This window comes from Oreochromis niloticus, unplaced genomic scaffold, assembly GCF_001858045.2.
Source record: "Oreochromis niloticus isolate F11D_XX unplaced genomic scaffold, O_niloticus_UMD_NMBU tig00003336_pilon, whole genome shotgun sequence".
Classification (NCBI taxonomy): Eukaryota; Metazoa; Chordata; class Actinopteri; order Cichliformes; family Cichlidae; genus Oreochromis; species Oreochromis niloticus.
This window is the reverse complement of record NW_020327839.1, coordinates 6,472-20,469: the sequence shown is the minus strand read 5'-3', so window position 1 is coordinate 20,469 and position 13,998 is coordinate 6,472. Positions and strand designations below refer to the sequence as shown.

The following is a 13,998-nucleotide window of genomic DNA, read 5'->3' as shown; positions in this document are numbered from 1 at the left end:
CTCCAGGCGGGGGTCCCATGGATGGGGTTGAAGAAGTGAGGGGTGAGGGGAGGAGGGTAAAGAGGAGAGGGGGGAGGTTAAGGTTAGGGCCCATCACAGGGGTGGGGGTATGCCCAGTCCTCCTCTCCCACTAGGTGTCCGAGTGGTTAAGGTTAGGTCCGGAATTGGATTTTGTGTTCAGAAAGCAGAGTGGTTAAGGTTAGGGCCGGAGTCCAGTTTATTACAGGGTCACTGAGGTTAGGTTAGGGTCAGCTTCAGGGGCAGGATGTCCCCCAGTGAGTCATGAAAGGAGCTGAGATACCCAGTGCAAGTGACAATAATAACAATAATAATGATGACAATTAAGAGCAATGAAACATTAACTATATACAAACCGTGGGATCAATTTCTCCTGAAACCCTTTTCATTCAGGCCCTTTGGATAAACTGTATCCAGTTTGGCCATCCACATCCTCTCAGCTCTCCTCCTCTGCTGCGTTGTCCATCTCGAGTTAACCTGGATGGCCGTCACTGATACAGAGACCCATCCATGTAATAAAAAGTGTCTAACGAGGTGGGTGTGAGTGTTCTTTTTCTGTGTAATGTTGTACCTGTGTTGAGTGAATCTAGTCAGCAGCGTGTTTCCTGTTTCTCCCACATACTGCATTCCACACCTCTTACATGTAATCAGATATACACAATTTTTGGACCTCGGGGTTCCTTTGCACAATGACAGAAAAACATCACCATTGGAATGGCTGCGCACCAACCTGCGATGCTGGAAAAATTGCCCCTGATCTCTGCGCCTAGGCACAGAGGGAGGCGAGATTTGGGCTCTGATGAGGAGATCACCTAGATTCTTATGTCTCCTGAAGGCAGCAATTACCCTGTGGTTGTGAAGTGTCTGTACATTCTGAGCCAGACTCTGGAAATTGTTCTTAATAGCCCTGACTAGTTTGCAGGTGCAAGGAGCATATGTAATGACCACTGGAAGCAGAGGGGAAACATCAATTGGTTTTGTATGCAGAAAGGACTTAAAGCACCTCCTTAGGAAGGACCAACAGTACCCCCTAGTGGAGAGAGCAGAGAACAGGGTCTTAACAGCCGCTCCAAAATCAGACTTTTGTGTACAAATTTTGTGGAACCTTAACAGTTGGGATTTGACTATTCCCGCAAATGTGTGTTTAGGATGAAAGCTGGTTTTAAATAGCAGGGCATGAGTGTCCGTGGGTTTGAAAAAGACCTTTATATCCAATTTACGGTCATTAATGAAATTTGGGCCCTTGAAGGTGGTCGTGTCCAGAAAATCAATAGAGGTCTTACTAATGGTCGACTTAAGCTTAATAGAGGCATTGTGGTCATTTAAGGTCTTAAGAAACATCTCAAAATCCTGCTCAGAATGTGGCCAGACACCCCATATGTCATCCAGGAAGCGATAATAATACAGAGGCTTCTTGGTGCATTTATCTAACGCAGCAGTCTCCCACTCTGCCATGAAGATATTTGCATATGCTGGGGCAAACTTTTTCCCCATGGCTGTCCCCTTGATTTGTAAATAGAAGTCACCATTGAATTCAAAGTCGTTCCTTGTGAGATTATTTCTAAAAGTTGTAGTAATTCTTTTTCTGGCCTTTCTTATCCGGGTATCTTTGAAAGACTCTCTTAATGGAGTCAATGCCTTCACCAATGTCAATGTTTGTGTAAAGGCTGTCAATATCTATGGAAAACAGAAAAGAATCAATGGGGACTTCTATTTGCTTCACTTTATCCACAAAATCATATGTATCTTTAATATAGCTCGCATGTTTTGTGGATAAAGGAGTCAGGAAATAATCCAAGTACTCAGCTGTATAGTAAGTCTCACTATCACAGTCTGAGACGATTGGTCGTCCTGGGGGCACCTGAAAGGGGACACTCCATTTTGCCGGATCCTTGTGGATCTTAGGCAGCATATAAAAGAGCCTTCCCCTTGGTTCAGCGGAGCCCAGCAAATAGTTCTTTTGTTTTAGGTTTATAAATTTCTTTTGGTGTAAGTTGTTAATGATTTTTTCCACCATTGGAATTGTTTCGTGGTAAATGGGTTTTTTTAATTTAAATAATATGTTTTGTCGTTTAATTGTCTGTAGCCTTCCTCCAAATACTGGTCCCTGTCCAAAATTACAACTGCGCTTCCTTTGTCTGCCGGTTTTATAATAATTTGCTTGTTTTGTTTTAATTCTGTTAGAGCTTTTGTCTCTTCTACTGTCAAATTGGGTTTAACTCTGTCTACATGAAGTGGTTTTGAAAATATTCATTATCTGTTTTGATCAAAGTAAGAATTTGGGGTGGGAGCTGAGCATTGGGCGGGACCAGTATGATTTTGGAGTGAAGGGCTGAGATTGAGTCTCCTCTTTATCCCCATAAAAGGCAGCCAATTTGATCCTCCTATGGTACTGCTGAATGTCATATTTGCATTGTAATTGTAAATTTTTGTTGTAGCCCTTTGTGGGATAAAAGTCAGGCCTCTATTCAGTAGGCTCCGCTGAGCAGTGGAAGGATGGAATTTTTTAGACAAGTTCATAACACCATCAACAACATGTAAATCACTTGACCCCTCCCGATGTGTCAGGCTTATGGGGACTCCCCATTTACATACATCTCCCAGTGTTGTAACATTGCCTCTGAGGTTCCATATGACCAGTGAATGTCATCCTCCTCTGTAGTGAAAATGTCTGAGGTGAGGGCTGGAATGTGATCCTTTAGTCCTGTAATGAAAGTGTTCAAGTACATCAAAGTGTCCTTTTCCACCTGAGGAAGAGCAGAAGAAAAGTTAATCTCAGGCACATAAATGTTAGCCTCAGGGAACTTCTGCCGGGCTACTTTCAGGGCCCTTTTCAGTTCCACCACTGGCATATTCTTGTCTCTCTGGGACCTGTTATTAATGCCAAAAGACAGGATTAGTTTTGTCACCGGTGTAGCAATAGTGGCTTTCTCCAGGAGGTACTCTGCATGCCACCATTTGGCTCCCGGGAAGCCATCGATCTGCAAACTGTCAGCTGCAAAGGGGGGCAGTCTGCTAACATTAGAATCGCCGACGACGAGCCAGGGCTCTTTCACATGCAGGTGCCAGTCTCTCAATTTCCTGTGTGTGTTGGGATGTCTGGTCGGCGTCCGCACCTGCTGTCCCGGTGAGGCTGGTGAAGGAGGAAGAGATGATGAAGAAGATGATTCTTCCTCTGCTGCTTGAAGCTGAAGCCGGGTTTGCACACAGGAAGTGAGTCTGTCTAAGCCGCTGCGAGATGTCCCGGGTGAGACACTGGTTGCGGTTTAGCCACTGTTAAAGTGTTAACCCGCTTTGTCTTTTTGGGGGTGACTTCCCCCTGTGTGAGGTCCAGTCCCTCAGTGTCCATCATTTCACCAGATTGTGGTGGTTGGGTGGAGGGAGAGCATGGCCGTTCCTGGGATGGCGTCTCTGGGATCGAGGCGGCGAATCTCAACACCCTCTGCTCCTTCGGTGTGGCCAGATTGGGCTCTGCTGGTTGTGAAGATTCTGGAGGGGAGGAAGGTGTCAGATCCCTCTCTTGCTCCTGCTCCATCTCAGAAGAAGGTGACCAGTCTCCAGCGACGTGGTCCGTCATCGTTGCCGTCGTTGTTTTGGATGTTGTGCGGGGTGCAGGTGGGCCCTGTATCTCATTAAAGAGTTCAATGGTGTCCTGCTGTATCCCTCTCACACCCCCTTGTGGCTGTCGTGTAGGTGCCCTGGTGGTGTTTACCTCCTCTGTTGAAGTGGCAGTCCCCAGGTCCCCCAGTTTGGCCACGATCTCAGCTCTGGCCTGTTCCAGAGAGTCAGGTTGGAGGCGGCGGCCCAGGTTCCTCTTGGCCCAGGATGTTGCTATCTCGAACGGGCCCTCCCAGTCCTGTTTAGAACACTCAGAGAGAGCCTTTAATTCCTCCTCTACGCTCTGAGTGTAATGTTGCCGGAGGATCACCATGGTTGTACGGGCCCAGTTTTTAGCGTTCTCCTCAATCTTATTTTGTGTGTGTTTGGTAGGGACGGCCGGTTTAATAACAGTCTTTAAATTGTGTGCTATTTTGTTTAAAGAAGGAGGATAAGTGTCACTAGTCACATTTTTCAAATGATGTACTGTCTTAATAAGTCTGTGAATAATGCGGACCTTTTTAGAAAAGTCCGGATCATCTGAAATTATTTTGTTAACAGGAGGTCCAGCTCGCTCAGCGCGAGTGCGTCTCACATACCGATTGTCCCGAGCCGTTCTCCGTTCGAATCGTCGGTCCCGTCCGGTCCGACTTCCTTGCCGGGCTGCATAGCGGTCTGTCGCCGGCTGTTCTCCCCTCCGGCTCCGCTGTGGTGCGTGGAAAAAGTCCGGCTCGTCGCTGCGGTGATCCTCTCCCACGGCCGCCGCATAGGTCCTCCGACCTTCTCGAGATGGGTAGCTGCTGCGTCGAGGTGGTCGGCGTACGTCCTCCTCAGCTCTCCAGCCGCGGTCTCCTCTCCAGCTCTCCTGGCGGGCTGCATAGCGGTCCGGTGCCGGACGGTCCCTCCCCCGGTTCCGCTGTGGTGCGTGGAAAAAGCCTGGCTGACCGTTGCGGTGTTCCTCTCTCACGACCGCCGCATAGGTCCTCCGACCTTCTCGAGATGGATGGCTGCTGCGCCGAGGTGGTCGGCGTGCGTCCTCGTCAGCTCCCCAGCCGCGATCTCCTCTCCAGCTCTCCTGGCGGGCTGCATAGCGGTCTGCTGCCGGCTGGTTTCTCCCCCGATTCCGCTGTGGTGCGTGGAAAAGTCTGACTCACCGCTGCGGTGATCATCTCTCCTGATCGCCGTGTAGGTCCTCCGACCCTCTCGAGATGGATAGCTGCTTCGGCGAGGTGGTCTGCGTGCGATCTCCTCAGCTCTCCAGTCGCGGTCCCTCTCCGGCCCTGCGTCGCCGAACGAGGGTCCACTCTCCATCCGTAGCATATGTGGCATGGTTATGCGTCCACTAATACCTTTAGCTCTCTCCACTGGTCCCACTCGACCGTGTGGGTGATGCTAGGCGGCTCTATGCTAACGGATAACTCGTATACTGATTTTGATCACTGAGCGGTTTATTGTTGCTCAAAGTTGATAAATCAATACAAAAATGAACTATATACATATAATACAAGCCAAAGTCGCGACGTTTCGGTTCTAACCGAACCTTCTTCAGGCTGGCTTGTGACAAAAGCAATAGTAACGATTTTCACCAAGTGTCCGGAGCAGATTTCGTGCTGTCCGAATGGCGTCCATGAAAGTCTGCACAGGGTTGGACCACACTGCCCACAATGCTCAGGGTGGTCGCGTGCCTGTAACCAATCAGTGGTCCACGCAGTGTACAATTTAAAGGACGCTGTGGCATCAGGGCCGTAAACGGTCGCACGCGCAGGTGCTGCGTTCACGGACCTCGGGAGAACAGACTGTCAAGCGTCATATTGAAGAAAGTCTTTGCACTCAGTCTTTTAAACACAGAGGGTTGACTGCATTCAGCCACCCTAAAATATTGCACAGTTCAACTCTGTGGGGAGATTTTCTCACAAAGAGCAGTCCAAACTGTCTGATCATGAGGCGTTTGCCTACCAATAGTCCATCCAGTACAGTAGAATGTAACAGTTCATATATACAGTGTATAGTGTACAGTGCATAAAGTGTTTTAACGGTCCATCGTCCCAAATTAGAGGGGTTAGTGCAACCTGAAATTTACATAGGGGTTGAGGAACAGTCATAACAACAGCAGAGAACAGGCATGTAATGCATAAAATCCATACCGTCTTACATCATTGACCTCATGACCCCTGAACTTTATGCAGGTTACAGAGTTGCTATAATAGTGTGTGTTGTTTGTGTTGTCCTATAGAACATCACCATGAGGGGTCCCAGAGAACCCAGCGGGCGGTCAGGCGGCACGGGCCGGTTAGGGGAAATCGAGTTTGGGAGCACGGTCCCCTGAAGGGGGGCCGGGCTCCGGTGCACAGACCATACCTGCGCCCATCTCAGGTCTCCAGAGACCCCCAGCGAAGCTCCAGGCGGGGTCCATGGATGGGGTTGAAGAAGTGAGGGGTGAGGGGAGGAGGGGTAAAGAGGAGAGGGGGAGGTTAAGGTTAGGGCCCATCACAGGGGTGGGGGTATGCCCAGTCCTCCTCTCCCACTAGGTGTCCGAGTGGTTAAGGTTAGGTCCGGAATTGGATTTTGTGTTCAGAAAGCAGAGTGGTTAAGGTTAGGGCCGGAGTCCAGTTTATTACAGGGGTCACTGAGGTTAGGGTTAGGGTCAGCTTCAGGGGCAGGATGTCCCCCAGTGAGTCATGAAAGGAGCTGAGATACCCAGTGCAAGTGACAATAATAACAATAATAATGATGACAATTAAGAGCAATGAAACATTAACTATATACAAACCGTGGGATCAATTTCTCCTGAAACCCTTTTCATTCAGGCCCTTTGGATAAACTGTATCCAGTTTGGCCATCCACATCCTCTCAGCTCTCCTCCTCTGCTGCGTTGTCCATCTCGAGTTAACCTGGATGGCCGTCACTGATACAGAGACCCATCCATGTAATAAAAGTGTCTAACGAGGTGGGTGTGAGTGTTCTTTTTCTGTGTAATGTTGTACCTGTGTTGAGTGAATCTAGTCAGCAGCGTGTTTCCTGTTTCTCCCACATACTGCATTCCACACCTCTTACATGTAATCAGATATACACAATTTTTGGACCTCGGGTTCCTTTGCACAATGACAGAAAAACATCACCATTGGAATGGCTGCGCACCAACCTGCGATGCTGGAAAAATTGCCCCTGATCTCTGCGCCTAGGCACAGAGGGAGGCGAGATTTGGGCTCTGATGAGGAGATCACCTAGATTCTTATGTCTCCTGAAGGCAGCAATTACCCTGTGGTTGTGAAGTGTCTGTACATTCTGAGCCAGACTCTGGAAATTGTTCTTAATAGCCCTGACTAGTTTGCAGGTGCAAGGAGCATATGTAATGACCACTGGAAGCAGAGGGGAAACATCAATTGGTTTTGTATGCAGAAAGGACTTAAAGCACCTCCTTAGGAAGGACCAACAGTACCCCCTAGTGGAGAGAGCAGAGAACAGGGTCTTAACAGCCGCTCCAAAATCAGACTTTTGTGTACAAATTTTGTGGAACCTTAACAGTTGGGATTTGACTATTCCCGCAAATGTGTGTTTAGGATGAAAGCTGGTTTTAAATAGCAGGGCATGAGTGTCCGTGGGTTTGAAAAAGACCTTTATATCCAATTTACGGTCATTAATGAAATTTGGGCCCTTGAAGGTGGTCGTGTCCAGAAAATCAATAGAGGTCTTACTAATGGTCGACTTAAGCTTAATAGAGGCATTGTGGTCATTTAAGGTCTTAAGAAACATCTCAAAATCCTGCTCAGAATGTGGCCAGACACCCCATATGTCATCCAGGAAGCGATAATAATACAGAGGCTTCTTGGTGCATTTATCTAACGCAGCAGTCTCCACTCTGCCATGAAGATATTTGCATATGCTGGGGCAAACTTTTTCCCCATGGCTGTCCCCTTGATTTGTAAATAGAAGTCACCATTGAATTCAAAGTCGTTCCTTGTGAGATTTATTTCTAAAAGTTGTAGTAATTCTTTTTCTGGCCTTTTCTTATCCGGGTATCTTTGAAAGACTCTCTTAATGGAGTCAATGCCTTCACCAATGTCAATGTTTGTGTAAAGGCTGTCAATATCTATGGAAAACAGAAAAGAATCAATGGGGACTTCTATTTGCTTCACTTTATCCACAAAATCATATGTATCTTTAATATAGCTCGCTGTTTTGTGGATAAAGGAGTCAGGAAATAATCCAAGTACTCAGCTGTATAGTAAGTCTCACTATCACAGTCTGAGACGATTGGTCGTCCTGGGGGCACCTGAAAGGGGACACTCCATTTTGCCGGATCCTTGTGGATCTTAGGCAGCATATAAAAGAGCCTTCCCCTTGGTTCAGCGGAGCCCAGCAAATAGTTCTTTTGTTTTAGGTTTATAAATTTCTTTTGGTGTAAGTTGTTAATGATTTTTTCCACCATTGGAATTGTTTCGTGGTAAATGGGTTTTTTTAATTTTAATAATATGTTTTGTCGTTTAATTGTCTGTAGCCTTCCTCCAAATACTGGTCCCTGTCCAAAATTACAACTGCGCTTCCTTTGTCTGCCGGTTTTATAATAATTTGCTTGTTTTGTTTTAATTCTGTTAGAGCTTTTGTCTCTTCTACTGTCAAATTGGGTTTAACTCTGTCTACATGAAAGTGGTTTTGAAATATTCATTATCTGTTTTGATCAAAGTAAGAATTTGGGGTGGGAGCTGAGCATTGGGCGGGGACCAGTATGATTTTGGAGTGAAGGGCTGAGATTGAGTCTCCTCTTTATCCCATAAAAGGCAGCCAATTTGATCCTCCTATGGTACTGCTGAATGTCATATTTGCATTGTAATTGTAAATTTTGTTGTAGCCCTTTGTGGGGATAAAAGTCAGGCCTCTATTCAGTAGGCTCCGCTGAGCAGTGGAAGGATGGAATTTTTTAGACAAGTTCATAACACCATCAACAACATGTAAATCACTTGACCCTCCCGATGTGTCAGGCTTATGGGGACTCCCCATTTACTACATCTCCCAGTGTTGTAACATTGCCTCTGAGGTTCCATATGACCAGTGAATGTCATCCTCCTCTGTAGTGAAAATGTCTGAGGTGAGGGCTGGAATGTGATCCTTTAGTCCTGTAATGAAAGTGTTCAAGTACATCAAAGTGTCCTTTTCCACCTGAGGAAGAGCAGAAGAAAAGTTAATCTCAGGCACATAAATGTTAGCCTCAGGGAACTTCTGCCGGGCTACTTTCAGGGCCCTTTTCAGTTCCACCACTGGCATATTCTTGTCTCTCTGGGACCTGTTATTAATGCCAAAAGACAGGATTAGTTTTGTCACCGGTGGTAGCAATAGTGGCTTTCTCCAGGAGGTACTCTGCATGCCACCATTTGGCTCCCGGGAAGCCATCGATCTGCAAACTGTCAGCTGCAAAGGGGGGCAGTCTGCTAACATTAGAATCGCCGACGACGAGCCAGGGCTCTTTCACATGCAGGTGCCAGTCTCTCAATTTCCTGTGTGTGTTGGGATGTCTGGTCGGCGTCCGCACCTGCTGTCCCGGTGAGGCTGGTGAAGGAGGAAGAGATGATGAAGAAGATGATTCTTCCTCTGCTGCTTGAAGCTGAAGCCGGGTTTGCACACAGGAAGTGAGTCTGTCTAAGCCGCTGCGAGATGGTCCCGGGTGAGACACTGGTTGCGGTTTAGCCACTGTTAAAGTGTTAACCCGCTTTGTCTTTTTGGGGGTGACTTCCCCCTGTGTGAGGTCCAGTCCCTCAGTGTCCATCATTTCACCAGATTGTGGTGGTTGGGTGGAGGGAGAGCATGGCCGTTCCTGGGATGGCGTCTCTGGATCGAGGCGGCGAATCTCAACACCCTCTGCTCCTTCGGTGTGGCCAGATTGGGCTCTGCTGGTTGTGAAGATTCTGGAGGGGAGGAAGGTGTCAGATCCCTCTCTTGCTCCTGCTCCATCTCAGAAGAAGGTGACCAGTCTCCAGCGACGTGGTCCGTCATCGTTGCCGTCGTTGTTTTGGATGTTGTGCGGGGTGCAGGTGGGCCCTGTATCTCATTAAAGAGTTCAATGGTGTCCTGCTGTATCCCTCTCACACCCCCTTGTGGCTGTCGTGTAGGTGCCCTGGTGGTGTTTACCTCCTCTGTTGAAGTGGCAGTCCCCAGGTCCCCCAGTTTGGCCACGATCTCAGCTCTGGCCTGTTCCAGAGAGTCAGGTTGGAGGCGGCGGCCCAGGTTCCTCTTGGCCCAGGATGTTGCTATCTCGAACGGGCCCTCCCAGTCCTGTTTAGAACACTCAGAGAGAGCCTTTAATTCCTCCTCTACGCTCTGAGTGTAATGTTGCCGGAGGATCACCATGGTTGTACGGGCCCAGTTTTTAGCGTTCTCCTCAATCTTATTTTGTGTGTGTTTGGTAGGGACGGCCGGTTTAATAACAGTCTTTAAATTGTGTGCTATTTTGTTTAAAGAAGGAGGATAAGTGTCACTAGTCACATTTTTCAAATGATGTACTGTCTTAATAAGTCTGTGAATAATGCGGACCTTTTTAGAAAAGTCCGGATCATCTGAAATTATTTTGTTAACAGGAGGTCCAGCTCGCTCAGCGCGAGTGCGTCTCACATACCGATTGTCCCGAGCCGTTCTCCGTTCGAATCGTCGGTCCCGTCCGGTCCGACTTCCTTGCCGGGCTGCATAGCGGTCTGTCGCCGGCTGTTCTCCCCTCCGGCTCCGCTGTGGTGCGTGGAAAAAGTCCGGCTCGTCGCTGCGGTGATCCTCTCCCACGGCCGCCGCATAGGTCCTCCGACCTTCTCGAGATGGGTAGCTGCTGCGTCGAGGTGGTCGGCGTACGTCCTCCTCAGCTCTCCAGCCGCGGTCTCCTCTCCAGCTCTCCTGGCGGGCTGCATAGCGGTCCGGTGCCGGACGGTCCCTCCCCCGGTTCCGCTGTGGTGCGTGGAAAAAGCCTGGCTGACCGTTGCGGTGTTCCTCTCTCACGACCGCCGCATAGGTCCTCCGACCTTCTCGAGATGGATGGCTGCTGCGCCGAGGTGGTCGGCGTGCGTCCTCGTCAGCTCCCCAGCCGCGATCTCCTCTCCAGCTCTCCTGGCGGGCTGCATAGCGGTCTGCTGCCGGCTGGTTTCTCCCCCGATTCCGCTGTGGTGCGTGGAAAAAGTCTGACTCACCGCTGCGGTGATCATCTCTCCTGATCGCCGTGTAGGTCCTCCGACCCTCTCGAGATGGATAGCTGCTTCGGCGAGGTGGTCTGCGTGCGATCTCCTCAGCTCTCCAGTCGCGGTCCCCTCTCGGCCCCTGCGTCGCCGAACGAGGGTCCACTCTCCATCCGTAGCATATGTGGGCATGGTTATGCGTCCACTAATACTTTAGCTCTCTCACTGGTCCCACTCGACCGTGTGGGTGATGCTAGGCGGCTCTATGCTAACGGATAACTCGTATACTGATTTTGATCACTGAGCGGTTATTGTTGCTCAAGTTGATAAATCAATACAAAATGAACTATATACATATAATACAAGCCAAAGTCGCGACGTTTCGGTTCTAACCGAACCTTCTTCAGGCTGGCTTGTGACAAAAGCAATAGTAACGATTTCACCAAGTGTCCGGAGCAGATTTCGTGCTGTCCGAATGGCGTCCATGAAAGTCTGCACAGGGTTGGACCACACTGCCCACAATGCTCAGGGTGGTCGCGTGCCTGTAACCAATCAGTGGTCCACGCAGTGTACAATTTAAAGGACGCTGTGGCATCAGGGCCGTAAACGGTCGCACGCGCAGGTGCTGCGTTCACGGACCTCGGGAGAACAGACTGTCAGCGTCATATTGAAGAAGTCTTTGCACTCAGTCTTTTAAACACAGAGGGTTGACTGCATTCAGCCACCCTAAAATATTGCACAGTTCAACTCTGTGGGAGATTTTCTCACAAAGAGCAGTCCAAACTGTCTGATCATGAGGCGTTTGCCTACCAATAGTCCATCCAGTACAGTAGAATGTAACAGTTCATATATTACAGTGTATAGTGTACAGTGCATAAAGTGTTTTAACGGTCCATCGTCCCAAATTAGAGGGGTTTAGTGCAACCTGAAATTTACATAGGGGTTGAGGAACAGTCATAACAACAGCAGAGAACAGGCATGTAATGCATAAAATCCATACCGTCTTACATCATTGACCTCATGACCCCTGAACTTATGCAGGTTACAGAGTTGCTATAATAGTGTGTGTGTTTGTGTTGTCCTATAGAACATCACCATGAGGGGTCCCAGAGAACCCAAGCGGGCGGTCAGGCGGCACGGGCCGGTTAGGGGAAATCGAGTTTGGGAGCACGGTCCCCTGAAGGGGGGCCGGGCTCCGGTGCCACAGACCATACCTGCGCCCATCTCAGGTCTCCAGAGACCCCCAGCGAAGCTCCAGCGGGGTCCCATGGATGGGGTTGAAGAAGTGAGGGGTGAGGGGAGGAGGGGTAAAGAGGAGAGGGGGGAGGTTAAGGTTAGGGCCCATCACAGGGGTGGGGGTATGCCCAGTCCTCCTCTCCCACTAGGTGTCCGAGTGGTTAAGGTTAGGTCCGGAATTGGATTTTGTGTTCAGAAAGCAGAGTGGTTAAGGTTGGGCGGAGTCCAGTTTATTACAGGGGTCACTGAGGTTAGGGTTAGGGTCAGCTTCAGGGGCAGGATGTCCCCAGTGAGTCATGAAAGGAGCTGAGATACCCAGTGCAAGTGACAATATAACATAATAATGATGACAATTAAGAGCAATGAAACATTAACTATATAAAACCGTGGGATCAATTTCTCCTGAACCCTTTCATTCAGGCCCTTTGGATAAACTGTATCCAGTTTGGCCATCCACATCCTCTCAGTCTCCTCCTCTGCTGCGTTGTCCATCTCGGTTAACCTGGATGGCCGTCACTGATACAGAGACCCATCCATGTAATAAAAAGTGTCTAACGAGGTGGGTGTGAGTGTTCTTTTTCTGTGTAATGTTGTACCTGTGTTGAGTGGAATCTAGTCAGCAGCGTGTTCCTGTTTCTCCCACATACTGCATTCCACACCTCTTACATGTAATCAGATATACACAATTTTTGGACCTCGGGTTCCTTTGCACAATGACAGAAAACATCACCATTGGAATGGCTGCGCACCAACCTGCGATGCTGGAAAAATTGCCCCTGATCTCTGCGCCTAGGCACAGAGGGAGGGCGAGATTTGGGCTCTGATGAGGAGATCACCTAGATTCTTATGTCTCCTGAAGGCAGCAATTACCCTGTGGTTGTGAAGTGTCTGTACATTCTGAGCCAGACTCTGGAAATTGTTCTTAATAGCCCTGACTAGTTTGCAGGTGCAAGGAGCATATGTAATGACCACTGGAAGCAGAGGGGAAACATCAATTGGTTTTGTATGCAGAAAGGACTTAAAGCACCTCCTTAGGAAGGACCAACAGTACCCCCTAGTGGAGAGAGCAGAGAACAGGGTCTTAACAGCCGCTCCAAAATCAGACTTTTGTGTACAAATTTTGTGGAACCTTAACAGTTGGGATTTGACTATTCCCGCAAATGTGTGTTTAGGATGAAAGCTGGTTTTAAATAGCAGGGCATGAGTGTCCGTGGGTTTGAAAAAGACCTTTATATCCAATTTACGGTCATTAATGAAATTTGGGCCCTTGAAGGTGGTCGTGTCCAGAAAATCAATAGAGGTCTTACTAATGGTCGACTTAAGCTTAATAGAGGCATTGTGGTCATTTAAGGTCTTAAGAAACATCTCAAAATCCTGCTCAGAATGTGGCCAGACACCCATATGTCATCCAGGAAGCGATAATAATACAGAGGCTTCTTGGTGCATTTATCTAACGCAGCAGTCTCCCACTCTGCCATGAAGATATTTGCATATGCTGGGGCAAACTTTTTCCCCATGGCTGTCCCCTTGATTTGTAAATAGAAGTCACCATTGAATTCAAAGTCGTTCCTTGTGAGATTTATTTCTAAAAGTTGTAGTAATTCTTTTTCTGGCCTTTTCTTATCCGGGTATCTTTGAAAGACTCTCTTAATGGAGTCAATGCCTTCACCAATGTCAATGTTTGTGTAAAGGCTGTCAATATCTATGGAAAACAGAAAAGAATCAATGGGGACTTCTATTTGCTTCACTTTATCCACAAAATCATATGTATCTTTAATATAGCTCGCATGTTTTGTGGATAAAGGAGTCAGGAAAAATCCAAGTACTCAGCTGTATAGTAAGTCTCACTATCACAGTCTGAGACGATTGGTCGTCCTGGGGGCACCTGAAAGGGGACACTCCATTTTGCCGGATCCTTGTGGATCTTAGGCAGCATATAAAAGAGCCTTCCCCTTGGTTCAGCGGAGCCCAGCAAATAGTTCTTTTGTTTTAGGTTTAT

The 13,998-nt window shown here is 48.3% G+C and overlaps 3 protein-coding genes across 3 annotated transcripts; all 3 read right to left on the bottom strand.

Annotated features, from left to right (window-relative positions):
* Positions 1–246: 246 nt before the first annotated feature.
* LOC112845124 (uncharacterized) lies at positions 247–2,059 on the bottom strand. Its single transcript, XM_025904685.1, has 2 exons — positions 590–2,059; positions 247–509 (listed from the first exon to the last, which is right to left on the bottom strand). Exons 1-2 carry the CDS (start codon positions 1,510–1,512, stop codon positions 491–493), a joined length of 942 nt encoding a protein of 313 aa, XP_025760470.1. The 5' UTR covers positions 1,513–2,059; the 3' UTR covers positions 247–490.
* A 1,182-nt stretch (positions 2,060–3,241) lies between these two features.
* Positions 3,242–4,944, bottom strand: LOC109198200 (uncharacterized). Its single transcript, XM_019353778.1, has 3 exons — positions 4,798–4,944; positions 3,731–4,741; positions 3,242–3,640 (listed from the first exon to the last, which is right to left on the bottom strand). Exons 1-3 carry the CDS (start codon positions 4,942–4,944, stop codon positions 3,242–3,244), a joined length of 1,557 nt encoding a protein of 518 aa, XP_019209323.1.
* A 4,004-nt stretch (positions 4,945–8,948) lies between these two features.
* Positions 8,949–12,491, bottom strand: LOC109198199 (serine/arginine repetitive matrix protein 1-like). Its single transcript, XM_019353777.2, has 3 exons — positions 12,408–12,491; positions 9,739–10,905; positions 8,949–9,648 (listed from the first exon to the last, which is right to left on the bottom strand). Exons 1-3 carry the CDS (start codon positions 12,489–12,491, stop codon positions 9,376–9,378), a joined length of 1,524 nt encoding a protein of 507 aa, XP_019209322.1. The 3' UTR covers positions 8,949–9,375.
* Between the last annotated feature and the right edge of the window lie 1,507 nt (positions 12,492–13,998).

Bases quoted from the DNA above. Each gene is read 5' to 3' on its own strand.
- LOC112845124 (XM_025904685.1), bottom strand. From the start codon at position 1,512: ATGGGGAAAAAGTTTGCCCCAGCATATGCAAATATCTTCATGGCAGAG.
- LOC109198200 (XM_019353778.1), bottom strand. From the start codon at position 4,944: ATGCCACATATGCTACGGATGGAGAGTGGACCCTCGTTCGGCGACGCA. The intron at 4,742-4,797 runs GCGATCAGGAGA...CACGCACCACAG, and splicing joins AGGGTCGGAGGACCTACACG to CGGAATCGGGGGAGAAACCA. The intron at 3,641-3,730 runs GTAAACACCACC...AATGAGATACAG, and splicing joins CTGCCACTTCAACAGAGGAG to GGCCCACCTGCACCCCGCAC.
- LOC109198199 (XM_019353777.2), bottom strand. From the start codon at position 12,491: ATGGACAACGCAGCAGAGGAGGAGACTGAGAGGATGTGGATGGCCAAA. The intron at 10,906-12,407 runs GTTCAGGAGAAA...TCGGCGACGCAG, and splicing joins CAAAGGGCCTGAATGAAAGG to GGGCCGAGAGGGGACCGCGA. The intron at 9,649-9,738 runs GTAAACACCACC...AATGAGATACAG, and splicing joins CTGCCACTTCAACAGAGGAG to GGCCCACCTGCACCCCGCAC.